General features: G+C 46.0%; 1 protein-coding gene across 1 annotated transcript in view; it reads left to right on the top strand.

Moving 5' to 3' along the window:
- The window catches only part of LOC135385469 (zinc finger protein 425-like), a 49,780-nt gene extending 35,965 nt beyond the window's left edge, over window positions 1-13,815 (top strand). Inside the window, exons 9-11 of the mRNA XM_064614798.1 lie at window positions 4,897-5,125; window positions 7,091-7,167; window positions 11,829-13,815. Coding sequence (XP_064470868.1) covers window positions 4,897-5,125; window positions 7,091-7,167; window positions 11,829-11,904 — 382 coding nt within the window. The 3' untranslated portion in view covers window positions 11,905-13,815. The remainder of the gene's footprint in view (window positions 1-4,896; window positions 5,126-7,090; window positions 7,168-11,828) is intronic.
- Window positions 13,816-24,396: the final 10,581 nt, after the last annotated feature.

The following is a 24,396-nucleotide window of genomic DNA, read 5'->3' as shown; positions in this document are numbered from 1 at the left end:
GCGTTCATCAAGTGCCGAAGCAAGGACCTGAACGCTTTTGAGGCCAGAGCTAACGTACAGGAAAGTTACTTTAAAAGCAGACAGTATTTTCGTACTCTAGGTGATTGCGAATTCCGCCCCTTACACATGGGGAGACGTCGCAACGGAGATTTTCCTAGCCATGTTTCCCCATTCAGAGCGGAAGAAGAAACTGTCGTACATTGTTTCCCAAACTACTACAAGGCGTACAAAGAACACCTGGAACGAGAAGAAAGAGAAACAGAACAGAGAACGCGGACTGCTGAGGATGCCCAAAATGTTCATTGAATGTCCAGTCACCGGTCAGCCAAGGTGGCAAGTCACAGGACATGCTGAAGGTGGAGAGTGCAAGCGTTCTACTGAAGGACGCAAACGCAAAATTTCCAAAGTTTCCCCAACGCATTCGAGAGATTGAGAGTTACCCGCGGAACAAGAAAAGGAGGGATCAGACGAACGTTATACTCTCAGCACTGCACGAGTAACATGATGAAACTATGGATAATTGTATCAATGTAAGCACTGCACATGGCACTCCTCAGTCAACACTAAAGCTACAACGTTCTTCTGATTGTGTATTGTGACTGCATCCCTGCAGTGCTGAAAGTTTCATTCTGTACTAGTTTTCACCAGGTGTGTGGGTATGTTTCAACTAATCAAGCCAGCTGGTCAACAAAATATGCACTAGTTTTCACCAGTGTGTATGTTTTAACTAGTCGTGCTAGCTAGTCTATAAAATTTTGTACACTGATATTTTTATGTTTACATTAAGAAAATGGTTAGTTTCTCATGATTCATGGTACAGTTGAACCTCTCAATAACGAACGTCGATTTAACGAAATCCTCTGTTTAACGAAAAATGTCCGTTGCACGAACGCATCCCTATAGACGCCAATGTATTTTTGCATTCGATTTAACGAAATACATTCGTTTGGTCACCTCTATTTAACGAAATCTCTGGGCTCTTCTGCGCGTGTCTTTCCCCTTCACCACGAAGAAAAGGAGGAGAAACCTTCCCTCTCTGTTGTCCTTACGCGAGTTTTCGTTGGTTACTTCGGTTGTCACGTGCTGTAGGCACGAGCGTGCCGACATGTGTGTCTCCGCTGCCGGTAATCGTTGCGCCGACGCTGTTTCGAAACCGGCGCGAGGGTCTCTTTGCACCTGTTTTCGGGCAAGAAAACACGCATTGCTGACATCTCGCGAAGTCTAATTTGCTTGTGTTGATGAAGACGACAGTACGTTGCGGTTTTGTGCCTTTTCATTACTTGTTTTTGTTCACGCCGCTGATGCTGACGGTGGTAAAATGGGCATGATGCCGCTGCCGTTCAAGGTTCCATCTGCGCAGACGTCTACGTGACATGTACCCGTTTCTCGTTCTTTTCGGCGGTGTACAGTTGTTCTTTCCGGACGTCATGAGTGCAAGTGAACCAACCAAGAAACTTCGATACGCGATCGCGTAGGAGAGAGCAGTCGAGGTCATCCGGAGTTACGAAGGTTATGAATGCTCAGAACGATATTGTGCACAAATTACGCGTTACCTAGCGTTATGTAATGAATAAAGCTTGATATTTTGTGCTCTTCTTACCTTAGTACCTGTTTTATGACAAATGACGTTTTGCGGTACGCGCGGCGCTGGTAGTGCGGCGGCCATCTTTGTTTAACTTGGCGTGTTCCATTTAACGAATATCTCGATTTAACGAAACAAAGAGCCAGCATTTACAAATTCGTTATATAGAGGTTCAACTGTATATCTGGCAGTATATGACAATGTGCGGATCTGAAATCTTCAAGGAGCCAATCTGCGTACTAGACATTTCTGCTCCAAATTCCGGCATATGTGCTCCAAAATGTCATTTTTCCTGCTCCATATCTGCTCCAGAAGCAGAGTTTTGCTGCTCCAATTGTAGCTCCAAAAGTCCTGACACAACTTCCACCCTTGAAACAGCTATTTTGCCAGCACTGCAATAATAGCTTGAAAGCTTGAAATTCGAAGTCGAGGAGTAGGCGCCGCTGATCGTCGTCTTACAAAAGGAACACATGGCCTTGACTCGGTCTCCATCAGTCGACGTGGCAGTAAAATATTTTCCATCAGAGATGGCACACCGGAGTTCGTCAGCCATAGCTGATACTTGATTTTCTTAGTTGGCCGTTGTGAATTGTGAGCTGTAGAACGGGTTACAGTGGTCAAGCTAAGCCGGCGGCTATTCTTTCGGCATGACAGACGTGGAATCCACACTTCAAGTTAAGTGGACGTGCTCTTGTGCACTGAGCAGAGGACATCGGGCAGCGCAGTTCCAGAAGCCGTGAGGTTGGTCCTCTGTAAGGCCGCCATGGATGACGCCGAGCGTTTTCGGCGCGCCCGCCGTTGAAAGAGACAGAAAATATTTTTCTGGAACCAACTGGAAGCCGCGAGCGTGTCCCAGAGCACGGCCCTGGGCCTCCTCTCCCAGCGACATTTACGATGGAGCGCGCACGCAGACGTAAGCTTTGAGCGAATTTATGGTCGACATGCCTACGCCGCTGCGGCCTGGCTTGTACTACAGCCTGAGCGAGCGCCGCCGACTCTAAGTCTCACAACAGCCTCAATATTTGCATCTTTTTTTAGTTTAGAGTATAGTTAAAATACACGATACACTAATAATGTATATTCGATACCGATACTTTGATACTCTCATTTTTGGTACGCGATACCTAATACCGATACACAAAATGTATGGAAATATAGTATCGAAGATACCTTCGATACTGCCCATGTCTGCTTGATGGTGACCGGAAAAGTCAGAATAATACAGCAGTTACAAAAATCCGGCAATCAGTAAATGAAACATTATTTCACCTTAACAGCACTAAAGAAACGTAATTGTGCACTGCTGCATGTCGCACATGCACATGATGATGTCTGCTAGCATTTGCACGACACGTTCGTCATACACATTTGACAATAGAGACAATGCGTTCAGTGTTTGAGGTCGACGGCTGTGGGCGGTCATCGAGATAGTCTTCAGAGTGACGGCTACACGGGCAATTGCCGCACAATTTATGAACAGGCATGGCCATGGCATTGAAAGCTGATAAGCAGCAAAAGTGGGCCCAAACATAAACTCGCGCAGTGTCCTGTCTCCCAGAGGTTCTGGCGCACACTCGCAAGCTCCAGCTCGCGGCTGACACCGTGGCGTCACCTAGTGGCATGGTTTGGAAATTTTAGGGCAGTTTTGCCTAAGATTCCAATTACCAATCCAATCCAAGCGCGCAGTTCAAAATGGACGTTTTGAAGTTTCCACCGTAGTGCCAAAAATAGTCCTATTGATGCTTGTCCACAAGCGTTTAAGTCCGGAAAATCGGGCCTTTGGACTTGTCCTGTCTGAAAAAATGATACTAAAAATGTATTAAAGGGACGGTCTCATCCGTTCCAGTCGACTTCGAACCCATAGTGTCGCTTAATTCCTCGTGGACCACTTACCACGGTATCCAAAATTCCACGCGAAATACTGGCGTAGTTTCACTGTTATTTGGCGGAATACATGACAAGAGCAGACGACAGATATTGAGGGTATACCGGAATTCCCTCTCTGAAAAATGAGAAAACGTCATTCCGTAACCAGCAAATGATGGCATGCTTTTGACAAAAGGAATGCTGCGGCTATGCGGGTGTCTCATAGAGTTACGTGCCGTCTGGACTGCGCCGAACACACATGCCGAACACAGTGGTATCTGTTCCATAGATGGGTTTCTGGATGCGACCGTCCCGTTAATCCTATGGTGAAGGGCACGGGAGTACAATGTATCAAATGAGTCGGATTAATCTGCATCCGAAAAATCATTCAGCTACTGTATTTAACTTCGAATATGGAATGAAATCATGACTTCAAGTAACGCTGTTTACTGGAATGTGCACATACAGCACATACAACCACAGTTTAATAACCACAGTGATACATAAGGAAGCATCAGCTGTGAAAGGATTAGGGAAAAGTTGCCACTCCCTCAAGACAGCTTACACTGCTACAGTTTGAGGTCTACCCCGCTCACTGTAAAGTTCCTCAAGGGCGGACAGTATCTGATGCAGTGTGACTGTCCCAGAATCAGGCGTTTCACATTACAGGCTGGCTCTAAGGTATGTACCACATGCTTAGCAGCAGTATCTTGAACTCGATGGTGGATGTATGAAGGTGGCAGGTCAGATTCAAAAGGCTATGGTTTGCTCGCGACGTTCACATATCACCGCTTCATCAGCGCTTGTCCCGTCAGCTTAACCTGCCCTTTTTTGTCGTGGCAGGTGATAGAGGTGCGTCACATCTCGAAAATGACGGCATTGTTTGGCTAATTGCATCCAGGCACCGCTACTCTCATTGGAGCCTTGAACCTCCACCTCCTCGGTGCTAAAACGACACACTGAGTAGTATCATTCCAGCTATCATTCGCGTCAAAGCTGTTGCGCATCAATGCGTTGATGCGTTCAATATGAATTTCTCACGTAAAATTGCAACCATGCATTGCATGCGTTTCTCTAGTGGAGTCTCGTTACCAAGAGCAGATCCGGACTGGCGAGAAGCTGCCGCAAAATTGTTTGTGGACGTGCTTGATGTTTTTTGTGTGACACTGATGTCACAAGCATTCAACGCACCGCTACAGTGCATTCCAGTCTGGAAAATGCCGCATGGGTTTGACGTGTGAGGCTCGTGAATTTGGGAAATCTCGAGTATTTGGTTTATATTCAAAAGCCTCGAATATAAAATAGTCAAATCAAAGGGAATATGAATACTGAAAATATTCTATTTGTATTCAAAATGTCAAATATTTGCGCAGCCCTAGTTTTCATTCCTGAAATTTTGGTTCTTTGACATGATTTCAAAGTAACCCAGCACAATTGATGCCTTACAGATGTGATGGCTGTGGGTGTACCTTTATTTCACGTGAAAGGCTACAGATCCACAAAATGTATAACTGCAAGAGAAAGAAGCGACGAGGGACGGGCGCAGATGAAGAAGACATTCCATTGTCTCACCTCAAAAAACAGCAGCAGAGACACAAAGCGCAGCAGAGGCTTAGGCAGGCCAGGGCTGTCGCGAAGAGGGTCAAAGAGGCACTAGACACGCCGACCTCCTCTGATGTAAGTACTTCACATCTGCAACATTGAGAGGCATTCAGTGAAATAGTCTCATGAACATGTGTAAAGGCTTGCTTAACAAAATTGCACAGGGACGTTAAGCGGCATCCTATTGAGCTTTAAAAGATGCTACAAAACAAGAATGAGACAGTGTGTGAAGTTTGCTGGTCCTTTGGTGTTAACTGGTCTTCAGTTTTTATTGGTACAGTGCTGGACAAAAGTTAACGGAACACGCTCTGGCACATTCCTTCCTCAGAGTGATACACTTGCAGCGAATGGTACGACGGACTTGGAAACGGGTGATCGGGTTACCTAGGCACATGTCTAAGTCCGTATGGTCTCATACGTTGCTAGCGTGTCACTCTGAGGAAGGAATGTGCCAGAGCGTGTTCTGTAAACTTCTGTCCAGCACTGTACCGTATTTGTCTGCATTTAATGTGAGGTTTTTTTACCTCGGAAATGAGTCGTTAAAAACTAGCTCGCACTATATGCGGGATTGCATTATACGTGGCACTTTCATGCCAGTCACTATTACAGGCCTCTCGCGCTCCGAATTTTCAATCTGCCCTTCCCTGCTCCGCAGTGACTCTTCTAGAGCAGCGTGTCATGTGACGAAGGCGAAATGAAAGTGTTCCATGTCTCTCTTTCACATATTTGTGGTTGTGTACTGGTTTGGCCACGTGCGTTTGGAAAACTGAAAGTTCCTGAAATGTTATCCTGGAAGCTGTTATCAAGTTATCCTGGAAGCTGAGACCACCCGCCGGGCGGCTGAGGCGGCCAACTCTGTCACTGCTTTGTCAGTGGGAAGTAGACGCATGGTACAGTTTGCCACGATTGGTCATTGCTGAGTCATTGAAGTAGTGCTGTATAATGAACACGATTGATGGTACAGATGGCTTAGTTGTTTACGAGGATCCTAGTGGCAAGGAGTCATTGTAATCTTCATCAGGCAGTGATAGCAACACGGAAAACACGTAAGCGGCAAGTGTTAACCGATGTCGTTTCACTCAATAAATCATGGAAACTGTTTGCATTCTATCCACTTGTCCCGCTATGTGCAGTTGTAACTATTAACAAAGTAGCTTTTCTGCCGTGGGACAGGGAAAATGTCACTTGCCCTTATACACGGGTCCGCATTATACATAGGGCCAGAAGTTTTCGGGAAACTGATTTTCTAAAATTCGGGTGTAAAGTCGGATTCATTAATCCATGTACATTCGGGTTTAAAAACGGTGCCGATCCATGCTCATGAGCAACATTAGGGCTTTATTAAATAGTAAGATATGTGAAACACCAAAGTGTTTTCAGATAAATTTCGACTATCGAAATTACGACATTGCGACTTTGCTTGTCAGCAAACGCTTGTAGCTGTGAAAAACCTCACCTAGGTGTTTCTCCCTCAGTTGCTTCACCGACGGCATAGCTTTTTGTAAGACCGCAGTACTTCCTGATAACACGTCCCAGCTCACCGTCGGCATGCTCGAGACTACCACCCGAGAAACAGAACGCTTGCACAAAGTCATGTATTGCGCCCTGTGCCACTTTCTCTTTATCCCTCTGACTCGTGGTGATGGCAAAGGTTGTCCATTGAATTGCTTTTTCGGCCTCTGCCTTTGAGCTGTTTTCTTTCATTTTGGCATTACGCTGTGATGACAAGTGCTCCACGATTCTGTCATACGGTTTCTTCGATGGGTCAGCTGAGATTTCAACGCAGCAGTACCGGCGAACCAAGGTACACTCTGGGGTTGAAGATCCACATGGACTGTCTAAGCACGGTTTCTTGCACACGGGTTCTGAATGTAGAATAAATTTATGTGTGAGTGTGACTAAGGGCTATTTCCTTTCCCAGACCTCTTGATCTGTTGTATAACCCGAACAAAATTTTCTTCTCTTGTGTTCATTTGTGATTTGTACAGTACAACTTTGCCCTGTTCCTGAGTTTTGTATTGAACCGGTGCTTCTACACAGGCATCCACTGTGGCAACTCCAGAAGAGCCAAAAAAGCGGCGCGGAAGGCCCCCTGGTAGGCGGAAAACACCACCAAGGTAAGGGCAAATGTGTCGACTTGGTAATAGTAAAAATAATAATCTAAACATTAAACGAGTAAAGCAGGCATTGTTGCAGGTATGTTTGTTTATTTTTTATTTGTGTGCATATCGTGATCATAACATAGTAGAAAAAGGGTGTGTGAATATTGGGATTTTCTAATGTGAATCGAATACGAATCCACAAAAAATTTTCCTTCAAATATCCAATTTCGAATGGGTACACCAACTTCGGAGGTACAAGACAAACTGCAAAATTCAGGCAGGATTAATGATTCTGCATTGGTGATGCAGCATACGCAGAAGCCTGCGTGTACCCTGGGAGGAAGGTTGCACATGCTCAATCACCTGGCTTCAAAAGTGTCGTGACGGTTCACTTTGGAGACCTCATCCTTGATGTCAAGTGAAATTAGTGTTGTACCTGCTACCAAAACAAAGGAACGAAATGCTGCTACCCGCTACTCACATAAAAAAAGAGCAAAATACTAGCGCCGCTACAAATTTTACAAAGTAATGCAATACCGCTACCGAATAAAAGTGATGTAAATACTATGCTCCTACATTTGCGCTACCGTACCCTACTCTACGTAGCCTGTGGAATCGTTGGAAGTACGCATCCATCACCCGTTCCTCATTCCACACTTTATTCTCTCTCTCGGCACTTTACCATAGGCATCTCGTTTCCGAATGTGTCTAAAGACTGTGCAATATTTATGTTCAGTCACATAGGAGGCATGCCGCATAAAGTATACCACTACTTACAGCTAAGATATATTACACTGATCTTGACCTTGAAATGATGCGCATTTAAGATAATTTAATGCACATAGCACATGTCTTCATTTAATAATTTTCTTCTCAGAATGTTTAGAACACAATGCTGTTTTCCTGCAATAACAGTATTTTGCAGAGCTGTGCAAATATTCAAAATTTCGAACATGAAACGAATATCAGATGCTATTCAAATGCTATTTGCAACCTATTTTCAGTATTTGAAATTTCGAGTATTTTTCTAATCGAACTGACTCAAGGTATCCCTGTCCTGTCGCCATTCTGCATGTCGGCATCACCTCATTACACCGGTGTTACGTAAAGTCCGCTTTACACTGTTTACAATATTCTGTCACTAAAGCCTACAAATTTTGTGAGCTCATGGTCAACACTACTCTGTGCATTGCAGGTTCCTGTATATGTAGCTCAACCTCTAGAGTTATGTTCAGTAACAGGTGGAAATATGTGCTGTTTTTAAAAAAAGGTACAGGACATTCACAATGTAAGCATAGAAAATAGGAGATGCACATGAAGCAAGCAGCATGGAACATGTTGACTAACTCTCAATGCAGTTCATCCAACTAATGCATTCTAACATACACAACACAGAGGGACCTTTCTCTCACGATATGTTATGTTGGATGAAAAGGCTCACATGTTTGGAGCAGAAAATCATTGAATGAGCACACCACCACATTATATTTCACCACGGGGTATTTAAAATTACTCGAATTGCGCCTCTTCTGGTTACTGTAAAAGTGGTTAATTCTGCGGTCTTAATAACTTCCTGATTTGTGTGGAAGCTCGTTTTGGAAATATTTCGCGGGACCTTAATTTCGCGAATTCATGTGGAAGGGGACGGAAATTGCAGGATCAGGGAGATTTGGGGTTCATGACACTGCCGGCAGTCTCATAAGGCTCCTACATGCCAGCTGGCTTAGAGGCTTACCGTGAACTCCAATCCCGTGACAGTGACATACGTGGTGGTTTTGTAAAAGCAGGTATCTGCAATGCCAAGTGATACAGTATATGAATAAACTATACTGATGTTGAAGTGGTGTTTCAATTATAGCAGCGCTTTGACAAGAACGAATTTTTGAAAATAAAGATTGTCATGTTTGTCGATTTGTCTTTATGGATCTCATATCGTTGCGAATTCTAATGCCCATACTTTTTCTCCCCTGCTACCTATATTTCGTGGAACCTTAATTTTGTGGAAAAAAGTTCAATCGCAATTACTTTGCGTAACGTGACACTGTTACAAGCCTTCATGTGAGAACCGTCAACGAGATGCGTGGATTTCACTTTCGTTTCCGCGTAGAAGTAAGAGAAAAGAGCGTCAGAGTTACGTTATGTTCAGTGATTCATTGACAATGGAGCTTTTTCACAGCTGCCTATGCACATGCGCTGCGGCGTCGATGACCTTGGGTGCGCCAGACAAGGTTATCTCCGTATTCAATATATGAAGCTGGATGGGGACGACGGGGACGAGTCCCACTGGGGACCAGAGGTGGGCACCCTCACGAGGGCGTGCGAGGGTGAGGGTTTCCTCATCCTCACCTCACAATATTTGAGGTGAGGTGAGGAAAATTTTCAAAAAAATTTTGAGGTGAGGTGAGGAAAATGTTTTTAAAAAATTTTGTGGTGAGGAAAATATTTAAAAATTTTTGAGGGTGAGGTGAGGAAAACTATGGGAAAATTTTTTTAGGTGAGGCGAGGAAAAATTTATGAACGCACACTTTATGAAAACTTTTCCCGCGCGTACATGGGGTATCTTTCCTTCTTTCCGCAGCTTCTGTCTCTCATCTGGGCGGGGACTGCCCTCCTCTCTCGCCGCTGATCTGACACCCGACTTTGCGCGCCATTCGCATACCCGCAATTGAACCTCAATTTCCGCGCAACTTTTATCGGAATAACAATCGTTCCACGAAGTGTTTTCTGTGATTGACTAGGCCAATCCTCCAGCAAGAAGAAAAAAAAAGAACGTTACATTGACTAAGCAATTTAATGAGTTCAATTTCGAAAATGTATTTCAATGGCTAATTGATGAAGCTATTTGTATTTGGTGACAAACTAAATGTCCAGGAGAAAGTTGTTTATCCCATATTTTTCCGTTAAGCCGTTTTCTTAATGGTCAAATGACACGTTTCGTGCCGCACCCTGTATGCACTCAAGCTTGAGGTATATGCATTTACATTGGTAGTCACTCAAAGCCAACGCGCATCGAATGCACAATCTTCACATCAAATACACAAATAGCTTTAAAAAATTGAGATGAGGTGATATGAGGAAAATTTCGAAAAAAAATTGAGGTAAGGTGAGGAAAATTTTTCAAGAAAAAAATTGAGGTGAGGAAAATTTTTGAAAAAATTGAGGCAAGGAAAATTTTGAAAAACATTTTTGAGGTGAGGTGAGGAAAATTTTTGAATAAAAAGGTGAGGTGAGGAAAAATTTAAGAAAAATTTTGAGGTGAGGTCAGGTGAGGAAAATTTTTCTCCCAGAAAATTGAGATGAGGGCGAGGCTAGTGAGGACAAACGCCCACCTCTGCTGGGGACACTGCGTAACCGTGCGAACTTGTGGACCCCACTGGGTGGGTTTGTCTTGGCGCACGCCGAGGGTGGTTTGCTGGAGAGATGCTAGGCTTTCTTTAGCTCCTGATACCTTTCTTTTCAGAACTATTGTTTGCTTCTCGAACACCCCTTGAGGGACTTGTCACGAAGTTGCTTGGCACTGCGCATTGTTTAGGACACCGGGCAGTACGTCTGGAAACTCGTGAGCCCATTCTCCAGCAGTCCTCTTGTTGCAACATGTTACTACTAGTGAACGTATTCAGCAAACGCGTCAGCAGGCGTGACATACACAAAGCGGCTCTTAAGGCCTGAACTCAGAAGCCACGTGCGCCTCCGTGTGACACCTTACCTTCTCAGCATCATTCTGTTCTCCTTCCGTCAGCAGTCCATCCCTTCCTCTCTCCCAATACTGCAATCGTGCATTGTGCTTCAGGGTTGCATGACAAAAAGCCTCCCCGATCTGGGGAGAAAATGGGTTTTGCTGGAATTACTAAATGTGCATTTTATGTAACTTCAGGGAAGAATTCGGTAAAACATGAAAACCTCATACCTTAATTATACACAGGGTTTTTCGTTTTTGGGTTTTATCATTTTTTAAATTAAGGAGGGAAAAATCGGGTGCTATTTACACATGAGAACTCAGGAAGAAATCGGGCACTACGATCTCTGTTTGATATGTCATCATGGAATTTTCGGGTGAAATGAAAGGCATATGAAACGAGAATTTCATATTTTTAGGAGATGCTGTTTTTCTGCTCCAGGGGAGTGGAAAAACAGCTCGGCAGTGCTCAGCAGTGCGACAGCTCGGAGGAAGAGAGGCTTTATATTTCCGCTCGGAACGGGGCCAGTGAATGACCGTGGTATTCATACACTTAGCCAGGTTCCACAAAAGCTCGTCTTTGACTCCTGCAGGAGGGGATTATAAAAGGTGGACAAATAGGTCGTCACAAGTAGCTCTTTAAAACATCCTTTTGGGCTTGTTGGTGATAGACTTCCATAACGTAAAAGCGCGCTCGATGTTGTGTGTTGGTGTTCGTCCTGGTTTTAGCGCTTTTACGTTATGGAAAACAAGTAGCTCTCTTTGTTGATATTATGATTCACTTTTCCGACAGTTTACCTAGAACGACAAGTACCGCAAGGGTTTCTGGTAGATATCGGGTTTTACCCGAATCCTTGAACACTTGTTTGGGGTGGGGGAACTGTCGTGAAAAATCGGGTTTAACCCAAAAACGAAGAACCCTAATTACACAGCATTTTAACTTGGTGGTGGGTCTTTCTGTGCTCTTTGGTGTGGCTCTTACACAAGACTTCCTTTGCAGTGAACCAACCAGGGCATCCACGAGACCACGCCGATCACGAAAGCTATCGGTCCAAGTTTTGAGTGATAGTGATTAGAACAAAGACAAGACTCTGCCAGAATACTCTGGCAGGAACCGCTGTTATTCTACTTGCCTTCTAGCAACACAAGGAAAATGCGATTCATTATAAGAGCTTACAGTGCCCATTCACACCTGAACCGTGGCACACAGGATGTGACATCCAAGAAGCCTTCTGATGTTCCACATATTGCTCTGACCACAGCATCTAGTGACCTGCTGGTCTACTGCCTGACTGTAGAGTGAGCGGGAAAAAACTGTCTTGTTAAGGTAACGTTGCGAGAAACATGTAGAAGGTAATGACATACCGCCAAATATATGCCAACCTGTTTGTCTAAGACACATGAACCATCAGACAACCAAGTCACGTCCATGTGGAAATCTGATATTCAGACTCAGTTGTGTGCTAAGGAGGAGTGGGGGGGGGGGAGCGAGATATGTGGGCATGTTCCTTCTTTATTTTAAATTTTGTTCATCGTCAATCATTACAGCTCGCTCTTTTATTGAAGGCTGTCGCGTGACACGTTGTTAACTTAAGACCGCCTTTTGCAGCTTCTTTCGGGGCTCATTCTTAATTAGCACGAAGGAGAAAACGTTATTAATCGTACCTGGCTCACTTTATACATGACAAGGCATTGCCATATTCTGCTGTGTTTATTCACACTAAGTACTGGGTCTCCTTGAAATAAAATTGTGATTGCTACTTCTTAAAAGACGTGTATGTGCCACTACAAACACACTCAATTCTTGATGATTTCTTTGATGTTCTCAAATGCCACTTGAAAAGTTTGTTTATTTTTTGGAAAATACAGATGAAGAAATGCTGAGTGCAGAAAGTGGGATTGCACATTGCAGCCCGCTATGAATTATTTCTTTCAGGGCCTGATATTACATGATCTGAGGCATGCAGGACAGTTTGGGGTATACTGGTTAATTTACATTCTCTTATATTTTGCACTTCGAGACATTATCTGTGAAGTTACTTGCAGCTGTCAAAATGTTTCCACCTCACTATGGCTTTCGCTGTTTCTATGGCTGTGCCCTTTAGTTTCTTTGTTGCTCGCCCATTAGAGAGCAAAACAAATTATATTTCTGGACAGTCTGGACAATGCTTCAATTTTAGTTCCTGAAAGCTTGGTCATTGTATGTTTGGACAGTCATAAACTGTCCTTGTTTCTGTTTCGTGTGACCCTTTTATGGACAGAATTTAAATCAAGGTACCTGTTGTCAAATTTTTTTTTTTTTTCCTTTCTTGAAATTCGACATTGGTTGTGCATCACAGCGAAAAGAAAACATGCCATACATTGCTGAACTTGCTGAAATAATGTTTGGAAGTTTGCTACAGTATGTTTAATGATGTATGTCACATCTCTAGTACCCTCGTACACACACAGAAAATGCATCAGTTTACGGTAAATTGTCACATTGATCTCCTTTAATTAATTCAAACTATATCATCAAATGAGATGTCCTCATGAGGTATATTTGTTATTGCAGTAGGCAGGAATGAACTGAAAATTATTTGCGGAATGGGACCAGAGCAATTCTAACAATAAGGCAGTTCTAACAAATCAGGTTATGTTGTATCTCCACATTACTTCTTGCTGCCAGGTTGAACACAGTGACATACCATCTTATGTCACAAGCGTGTTATTTGTTTGTAAAGGTACTTGGTAGAGTGGTTGATGCTGTGTATGGTACTGCAGCCCGTGTGCCTATGTAGCATGTACATTACATGCATTTGTGGCAACAGTAATTAGTATCCTGGAGCCCTCTTCCCGCAATGTTGGAGATGGAGGGTGAAACTTTTTACAGAAACTGTGTTCATTGTAGGACATTGTTTTGCTTCACTTGTGCCCTAAAGTGTGTTATTGTTCAGGTGTGCCATGCCATATGATAATACACATTTTGTAAAAACATTCATATTTGACATTGGCTTCTGTCCATTCATTGTACACCACATCAAGTTTGCCAGTGTCATAGGGGAGCGATGTTTAGTGTCGGATAGGTCAGGAAATTGCTACTTTTTTTACTACTTTTTGAATGTGTACAATGAATTGTATATAATAGCTTGTGGTTTTTTTGTATAACGAGAGATGTGGTGATTATTTTGGTGGGAGAATGCTTTTCTCAACCACGTAGATTTACGGCATTGGCAAGTGACATTTTACAATACTGAAAACCGTACTTCACTCATCAAGCAGGATATCAGGAGCCACCGCGCAAAATATTTTCACCGAATGGTGCCTCATCACTACGCAGTGGACCTTTTCTGGGTAAGCATATGCGCATGTTCAGCCACCTGCAGGCGGCTGCCATCTCATTTTGGGGTAGGTAATCGGTGTCAAGGCTGCGTGGACGTTCGAGGCAGACACTTGACGACGCTTTGTACTCGTAATCAGTACAATACGCTTTCACTCTTTCCGCATTCTTTTTACAATCATCTTTCGCTACTTTCCCACACGACGTGCCACTCCGAAAAGCGCCCCTCGCTCATTTGGGGTTAAAAAGCGACGTTTTTCATTCCGACGCTAAGGGCGACAAGTACATGGAAATGGCCCATTGAATTGAACAAATAACTTCGAAAATTCAGCCACAAGAGGTGCGAAGTGGCCTTGCAGCCCCGGCCCGATCAGCTCGTGTGACGTAACTGATAAGTGTGACGAAGCGTGAGCGATGTGAGGACCAATGGGCTTATCAGTTGTTTTTACTAAAAATTATGTGGCTAAGAGCACTGTGCAGCACTATTTTGTGAGAATGCAGGGAATACGAAATTATCATCGCGAGCATTAGTTTGTGTCACATACCACGTGCCCTCACTCTCTGAACGACATGTTGTAAGGATACGGTCTTCCGAGAGAAGACGACGAGGAGTCAAGAGCAGAGGGCAGAGAACGAAAAAGAAGAAGACAGGAGGATTCCGATCTCAACGGAACGACTGGCAGCCGCTTGATCGGCACTGCATGGGACTTGATGATGGATTTTTGTCGTTAATTTAAGTGTGGTGGGAAAGTAAACTTGTTCTTAAACGTTCCGCCTCAGGTCTCAAGGAGTTAATTACAAGGACCTCACAATTTGGCGCAGCTGACACAGACTTCTTGGATCACCTTTTGGAACGTTCGAACGCATGCCAGGTAGACAACATGCCTCCGAAGAAAGATGCCAGCGGTGCATCTGCAACTACAAGTGGTATCAACGACGTTGACATGGAAGAAATTCTCAACGCCCTTAAGGAAGCCACTTAAGCTCTGAGTCTGGCTGTACAGACGCAGACGAGCACTTCCCGATGAACTCAAGTAAACGTGACGCCAGACTTGATCACTCATGTACGACTCTTCGACGGATCCTCAGGCGGTAGTGTTAACGACTGGTTGACTGAATTCCAGCGGATCGCAACTCTCGCGCAGTGGAATGATGAAATGCCTCTCAGTATGGCTCTCAGCAAACTTCGAAGTACTGCACAACGTTGGCATGAAACACGAGGGAAAAACCTCAAGACATGGCAACAATGGAAAACTGCATTGGTGAGTGCATTTTCTGTGGAAGAAAATCCAGCACACCTGTATGAGAAAATGCTGAAACGTGTTTAGCGTGCGTTGGAAAATGTAGCCGAGTATATGTACTGCAAAGCGAAATTTCTTCAGAAGTGCAAGATTGAGGAGACCACGCACTATCTCTAGCAGTGGAGAAAGCCACGCTCACTCAAGAAAACAAAGACCACTTCTTGCTGTGTTGCAATCGTATTCTACGGTCGTCACGGATCGGCCTGGACGCTCCACTTCTCATGTCTTCAACATTGATACAGGCGACGCAGCTCCAGTTGCTTGCAAACCTTACCCATACTCAGTCTCAAAGCAAAGAGCTATTGAGCAACAATTGGAAGCGTTACTGCAAAGGGACCTCACTCGGCCAAGCAACAGCCAGTGGGCTTTTCCAGCCGTACCTGTTAACAAGAAGAATGGTGAAGTTCGGCTTTGCGTTGACTTCAGAAAACTCAACGCCGTTATCAAGCTCAATTCTTTCCCTATTCCCAACATCGAGCACTCGTTGACGCTACTTGGAAGAGCGAAATTTCTAACGACACTGGATATGATTTCTGGGTATCACCAGATACCTGTGGCACCTTCGGATCAAGACAAACTGACTTTTATTTGCCACAAGGGCAAATTTGCATACAAAGTTATGCCGTTCGGTGTTGTCAACGATCCTGCAACGTTTCAGAAAATTGTGTCCGACGTCTTAGGTGATCTTGTTGGAAACACATGCTTTATATACATCGACGACATAATTATCTGGTCCGAAACGTTTGAAGACCATCTTCGACACATCGCTCAAGTTCGCACAGCATAACCTGACTGTCAAGCTTAACAAGTCCCGTTTTTGTAGAAAGTAGCTAGAGTATCTGGGACACGTTGTTTCGACAGATGGCATCAGCGTTGTGGGTGAAAAAGTCAAGGTGGTGACCGACTATAAGGCTCCAAGAAACCTCAAAGAGTTAAACCGCTTTTTAGGCATGAGCGGGTGGTATCAACGGTTTATACAGAACTATGCAGAGCTGGCAAGACCACTAATTGCTTTGAAAAAGAAAGGTCTCAAATGGAGCTGGACTCCAGAGTGCTAAGTTGCTTTTCAAGCCATCGAGGACGCTTTGGTGAGAGCACCTGTCCTCCAGTACCCTGATTTTACAAGGCCGTTCCAGATTACCACAGATGCAAGTGATGCAGCACTGGGAGCCGTTCTTTCTCAGCATAGCGACAGCGGTGAGCGAGTCGTGATCTATGCCAGCCAGAAGCTGTCCAACGCAGAAATCAAATACAGTGCAACGGAAAAAGAATGTATCGGTATAATTTGGGCGCTGGAGAAATGGCAACCGTACATTGAAGGTCAAAGTACAACAGTTATTACTGATCACGCTGCGCTCCAATGGCTATTCGAAAAGAACCCTGTCAAAGGACGTCTAGCACGTTGGGTTCTTCGGGTACAAGCCTTCGCTTTTACCGTCAAGCATAGAAGTGGCAAGGTCAACCCCGTCGCGGATGCGCTGTCATGTAGCACAGTTGCTGCTGTAATCACACGGGTCCAAGCGTCTGCTCAGAACGACATACAGGAAGGCGCAACACAACAGACGGATTCGGAGTATCTCGCAGTAGATCCAGATAATTTCCAAGCAGGAGAAGCCTTCAGGCAAGCTCAATTAAGGATAGATCCTTTATTGCAACTCATTTTTGAAAAATTTCACTCTGATGAACCGGTTGTTCAACACAACGGAGAGAAATTCAGCCTTCAGGAAGGCATCCTCTGCCAGCTAGTAGCCAGCAGAGATGACAAGGAACACTGGAAGCCGTTTCTTCCCAGTTCGCTACGAGAGGAGTTTTCTTGTATCATTTCACGATGCACCAACGGCCGGGCACCTTGGACTGGAAAAAACGCTTCCAAGATTGAAGAACCGAGTGGTATGTCCTAAAATGCACCGAGATCAGGAACAGTACGTAGCATCCTGTGAAAGTTGTCAACGTGCGAAAATCCCATGGCAAAAGCCCCAAGGCTACATGTCTTCGTACACAGCAAAGCAGCCACACCAGGTGTGGGCTGCTGACCTTATGGGACCGTATCCGGCAACATCGAAGGGTTTCCTGTTCCTGCTCGTTTTCGTGGACATCTTCACCAAATACGTCGAAGCCTTTCCACTCAGATCGGCCACAGCAACCGCTGTCTGTGACAAGTCACGTGAGTTATTCTCACGATGGGGAGCGCCATGCATCTTATTTACGGATAATGGCCCGCAATTCAAATCATCCAACTTGTCCGTATTGTGTGCATCATGGGGAGTTCAGAAAACATTCACTCCAACATATTGTGACAACGACAATGAGGACTCATCTCACGCGACTCATGTCACGCGCATTATCATTCTGTCCATTAAGTCATTGCCATCGCCACGCTGTGCTGCCCGTATCATTTGGTGGAGGTGCTGGCTCGTCCCGACCGACCTGCTGCTGCCATGGCCATCGACACCCCAGCCCCGACCTGCCGACAGAACTATGAGACCCAAGATGACCCGACCTGACCAGAAGCCCCCAGCCCCGTTGAGAACCGACTTCCGTGACAGCAGCACCCCGTGATGGCTCAGCTCCCGCTCTCGGACGACCGACCTTCCAGCGAGCAGCACAGCGTCCACATCGTCCACATCGGTGCCGAACGTCATTCCTAGCCCTGTGCCTTGTCGGCCACGTCGCCACCATCCATCAAGGCGGCACCGCTACCAAGGAGGCACCGGGCTACTACTGCGGGCAGCACAGCGTCACTTCATATTTCGCTCACTTGACTTCACCATCGTGCCCATTGCCCATCGTTGACCATCGACCGACATTGACCATCGTGCCCAGGGTGTCACGACTTCGAGGGGGGGGGGGGTATTGTGACGACGACAATGAGGACTCATCTCACGCGACTCATGTCACGCGCATTATCATTCCGTCCATTAAATCATTGCCATCGCCACGCTGTGCTGCCCGTATCAATATCACCCGCAACCCAATGCAACAGAGAGGTATAATCAGACACTCAAGTGCATGATCAAGGCATACCTGGAAGAAAACCCGCGACAATGGGACACGAAGCTTCCCGAACTGCTTTTCGCCCTACGGTCTGCGACGAACCCTTCAATTGGATCAGCTCCATTTGAGTTAATTCTCACCGCCCTTCCCAGAGCACCGGCAGATTCAGTGTTTCCGGTGGGATTCCTTCCCGATCACACGAATGGGACGATTGAAGAACGGCTCGAAAAAGCTAGATGCGAGCTCTCGAAGCAGTCACAGAAGCGCATCCATTACTGCAACAGATCTCGGCGATTTGCAGAATTCAATGTCGGCGACCTGGTGCTTTATCGCAACAGGGCCTTGTCGAATAAGGCCGAAGGCGAAACTTCTCGACTCGTAAAGCCATGGATTGGTCCAGCGAAAATTATCCACAGGTCGGGGAATGTCTACACTCTTGATCTTGGCTCAAGAGTCAACCCAAGGCTCCACGTACAAGATTTGAGGCGCTACATTGTGCGTCGGCACGTCAACCGATAACACTTATGCTTGGTTCACACTGTTGCATTTTCATGCGTTACGGATGCGGCGCGACACGGTTGTCATGACAACGAAGCACGACACTCCGAAAAGCACACGCACCGCAAGAGTTGAGCTCGACCGAACTCCATGCGGTACGGGCTACCTGCGGAGATGCAGCTGACCAATGAGCGAACGCGCTCCGCGCAAGCTCCCCGTGCACGGCACGTTCCTGTAGTATTTGGCGAACCCACTGTCGTCGTCGTTTGTTCCTTCTTTTCAGCAGAAGCGCTGCTGCTGCCATTTGAACAACCAGTGGCCAGTTTACGCGCTCTGTATGACGCAGATATGCTTCAATACATCTCAAAGTTTCGCCAACCACATAACGTTGCCCGTTCATGGCTGCCTGTGGAATGGAGACGTGGTGGAGTGGAGACGTGATTGGTCAACCACAAGCGTTTGACGTATCAAGAACGCATATGTCTGAACAGCGTGTCGTACGACAGCCGCCTCCGCACTGGATCCGCACCGTAACCGCAACGGAGAGAAGTTGTAGTGTGAACCACGCATTACAAATGAAGCGTGACTGTTCGGTTCCGCAGCGTATCCACCGTCAAGAGGGGGAGAAAGTGTAAGGATTCGGTCTTTCGAGAGAAGACGACGAGGAGTCAAGAGCAGAGGGCAGACAACGAAAAAGAAGACAGGAGGATTCCGATCTCAACGGAACGACTGGCAGCCGCTTGATCGGCACTGCATGGGACTTGATGATGGATTTTTGTCGTTAATTTAATTGTGGTGGGAAAGTATCGCCTGGCCAAAGCCACCTAGATACAGAAGGCCTCCTCTCCCTCCTTCACTACGTGGACACACATAGTCAGAATTCGTCTGCTATTGCGAGTCGCCGCTCTACGAATTCAAGAACTCGCAATGATTGCAGCTAAATTGGAACCTGTAGACCTGAATCTGTAGACAAAAAGTGCAACACGCTTTCCAGAAAACCAGTCTGCAGATATGGGACCGTTTTGCACTTAATTTTAACGATTTTCCAGTTAGTACGTGGGGACGTTCAATCACTACACGCAGATGACGTGGTTCGTCTCCATGGCTGCGATCGCCAAAAGCACGTTCGTGACATGGGCGTACCGAGAGAGGGGCTCGTGCCCCCCCCCCCCCCCTTGGAGCTCCAAGGTCGCTTGTGAAAATAGCGCACTCGTTAGTCCATTGGTCGTAATCATCATTCTCATGACGTATTCAATTGGGAGAGCAGATTTTGCCCCGCGCTGGGTGGGGTTTGAGTGCATACTCCCGTCGGGGTCACACGGGTTTACTTCGTCAATGGAATGCTAACAATCGTTCGAGGTACGAAGCACGCGCTGCGCATAGCGCGTGAGCCCGTGCTTTCCCGGGTTAGCTTTGGTCTCGTGGGTCAAAGACTATTGCTCTTTCGAGCAAACGTTTTGCCCTTGCTCCGCCAATGACACATTCGGCGTCTGACACGATTCTGCCAATGGAACAGCTTTTGTCCCTTCTCGGGGCAAAAATTTGACCCAGCTCTACCAATCGAATGCGCCATCAGATATCACAATAGGAACCTCTGACCACCCGCACAATCCGCAACGTCCGCCTCCAGAAAAAGATGGTAGGTGTGTGTGTTCGTGAGGGGGGGTACACACACACCTACACGGCACGCACATTCCCCCAGGGATAATTGTTTTTATGAATGAAATTCCGAGATTTCCTCAGTTTAAGGTGTTTTTTTTTCTTCTTCTTTTTTTTTTTGCGTAAGAATTCTGTGTAAAGGAACGGGAGTTAACGGTGGTTGGACATTGCAGCCTGGGGTGCAATGTCTCTCCGCGTCTTCCAAATCGATTCCAGACTCAAAGACTTCCAAAGCTGGCAGCTTGTACGGTTGCATTTGCACGGTGAAGAACATGACTATGCGACCATATGGGGCACACACCAGGTATAGACGGAAGTGTGTGCATTAACTCGCAATGTGCAGCTAACAAAGCACACAAAGCGGTTGTCTGTGTAGCGTTCTGTCTTCTTTCCGTATCATGTCAACGTTTCATCCAAACCAACTCCCTCGCGTCACGCTCTTGCAACTTTCGTTCTCTTTCCGTCGCAGAAATGTTGGTGCAGACATTCATACAGGCATCCTTTATCTGTTTATTTTAAATATGACAGAAACAACTTGGATGGGATACAACAAACAACTGCCTGTTTACAGGGAACGTGTTGCGTGTAGTAGAATTAATGTGACATCTTTTCCAGTCGGCCCACGACGCATACTACCCCCTTTGCCCCCCTCTCCTTCCTGCTGTCCTCTCTCCGTCTGTCCTCTCTCCGTCTGTCCCCATCTGTATGCCACTCATAGCACTAGCTGCTTCGCGGCGCTAACACGAAATCAACAAAAAAAATTTGTCCACACAGTGTGGCGGAAGAGCCACCCCAATTTAAGCAACTCAGGGAAAAGACTGGGCGTTTGAGGCTTACGTGTCTGTGCCCTCCCTAACTGTGGTCTGCCTCGGCCATTTCTCGTTGTTTACCACCCAAATGACAAGTATATTTATCTGCTACTGTTGCGCCTGACGCTCTTCCCTTAACATTTCTCCAATGGGTTTTTGGTTTTCTTCCGTTCTACTATGCGTACTTTGCATGATTTTCTCTAGTACATGGCTTCGTAGATCTCGGGTCCATGCAGCAGTCTCTGAAATATACAAAAAGACGCATGAAAGGGTCACCTTGTAAGAATCATATTCCTTGAGTATGGGGAGCACAGAAAAGACACATACACGGACGAGGAAACACACGAAAAGACGTCAAAACGTCTGTAAGTTCGGTTTGGTAGGCGGGTCATAATTTACGATGCAACGAAATTATGCCGAATTCCATGACGCGGTGACTCGGTGAGTAATACACCTATACACCGTTTTCCAGCCAGCCTCACACCCAGCGCCTTCGCACGCAGCACACTCCAGCAAGGAGGAAAGCCATGCCAAGGAGGAAGCACACCGACACATGAGCTTTCCCTCTCTCTGGCATGGGCAGTAAACAGTTTTCAATGTGCTCCGGCTAGACGGCGCTGCTCTTTCAATATGGCGGCGTCCACGGGAAAATGGTGGCAAAATCCGGCAGCTGACGCAATCTGTGGGGGCGGCAAGCGCCTGCGAGAGACGGAAATATACGGGTACGCGTACCTTGCGGGCAGTCTATCTCGCGAACGCGTGAAGCTAGGACGCCGATCGAGGTGTCGTTCGAAAGCGCTTGGGAGTTTCTACTTGGACCTTAAGCGATATCGGCTTTAACAACAATAACAAAAATTTCATACATTTGCAAAGCTGGAATATCAAAATTTTGCAGGAATATCGGCATATATGAAACTATAAAATATGATCGGAATCGAAGGAAACGGCAATCAAAAGAAAGGGCGACTCGAGAGGAACCCGAAAGCCCCAAAGTCCAGCATCGAGCGATCGAGAGAGCTACGGGAGTGCCTAAGAAGATCAACGGTGGAGGCAAATTCGACTGGTGGCGCCGTGCAGATTAGCCCTTACCCTCTACCAGCCGGGCGACTTGTGCGAGTGTGACATTAGAGTGCATCCAGCACCGTGGAGGAGCGAGAACCGAGCAAAGGAATCTGAGATCGTGACGTTTTCATGTGAAGCACTATAGCACGGGAACGACTGAACCAATTCCTGATTTTGACATGAAAATAAGTTCTGTGCCAGGTCAACATTTTGCGATGCAGCGAAATTATGCTGAATTTCACGACGCCATAACTCGGTGGGTAGTAAACCATTAGCAACCAAGTGGCCGAATCCAGATAGCTTTATAACGGTGGTGAACCGGGCAAGTTGGTATAAATGCATCGAGGTAAACTAGCACTTGAAACGAGGACAGGACAAACACTGTGCTAGACTTCCAACAAACAGAAGATTTATTGACAACCAAACAGGCTCCTCTTATGAATACCTCCGTTGTTATCCTTCATGTGCCACATTTGAGTCTACAATTCAAGCCCCTTTATCCCACTTCTCCAGGAACAATATCCCTTTATCATATATTCTAAGCGGTATCTTTTTAGCATCTGTAGACCGTCACGTGTGCGCAGCCTTGGTGTCTCTGGGTGATGTCCACGTGTCTAGATACGTTGATGACTATCTAGTGTACTGCAGGAATAAGAACAGATCCAATCCTCGTCCACTGGAAGACGAACATATTCTTCGAATATTCCACAATCATGGGGGAGGTCTCACCTTTACGAGTGAGGTCCCGAAGGACGGATCTTTGGAGTACGTAGACATCTGCTTACACGTAGAGCGCCAGCATGTGTGTCGGCAGTATGCACCCAGAAGTAGGAAAGGGTTGCTGCCTTACCTATCAGACCATTCGAAAATAGTGAAGAGGGTTCTGCGTAACTGCTTAAAACATGCCTTGGATCGATCATTTTACCACCGTGTCAAGGAAGCGTACGAAGGCCAAATGGAACGCGCTCGAAAAGCAGGATACCCGCAAGAACTGCTGGTAGCTGTTAGTGAGGCACTCCTCAAGTCTGTTAGAGGTGGGGGACGCACATGAAGGATATCACATGACGGACTGCCGGGTGTTGTGCCATATATGCACCGATGTCACACAATCTCAAGAAAATTGCTCGGAGTTACAACATCCCGACTGCGTTCTCTGCGCCGGAAAAGATAGAAAAACTACTAAAGATCACCGGCGGCACCAGGACAACCGGCCAGTGCAGCACAAAACACCTTACTAAGTATGCCGCATGCAAAACTAGTGTGGTCTATGACATCCCGCTATCATGTGGGAAGTCGTACATTGGACAACCTGGTCGATGCCTTAATGTAAGGCTCAGAGAACACTCTGCCACCTTGAGAGGAACGCCATCTGGCCGTCCATTGCAGTAAGTGCGGCTGCACTCCACAATTTTATAATACAGTGATTAAGGGGCGTTCAGCGCACGAGAGAGATTGTGGAAGCATTTCAAATAAGAAAAAAGGGGGTTACTATGCGTCAGCCAGGCATCCGTGGCGTTATATGATCAAGAGATATTGTTCCTGGAGAAGTGGGATAAAGGGGCCTGAATTGGACTGAAATATGACATGTGAAAGCTAACAACGGAGGTATTTATAAAGGGAGCCTGGTTGGTTGTCAATAAATTTTCTGTTTCTTGGAAGTCTAGCACAGTGTTTGTCCTCTCCCTTGTCTGTCCTCGTTTGAAGTGCTAGTTTACCTCGATCTAGATAGCTTACATGTGTAAGATTCTAGCTAACAAGGTCATTGCGGTGACTGACGCAATCTGTGGGGGTATAACATCATTCATATATATGCCACGACAAAATTATATACCTCCACAAGCAGCAAAATGTACTGAAAGTCGAGTGCAATAGGGGTGGACGGGTAGGTGGAAGGCCTTGAACAGACTCGCGAAACTAAAGAACATT

The sequence above is a fragment of the Ornithodoros turicata genome, chromosome 2 (genome assembly GCF_037126465.1).
Source record: "Ornithodoros turicata isolate Travis chromosome 2, ASM3712646v1, whole genome shotgun sequence".
Lineage (NCBI taxonomy): Eukaryota > Metazoa > Arthropoda > Arachnida > Ixodida > Argasidae > Ornithodoros > Ornithodoros turicata.
The sequence above is the reverse complement of the archived record's forward strand: the minus strand, read 5'-3'. Positions and strand labels throughout refer to the sequence as shown.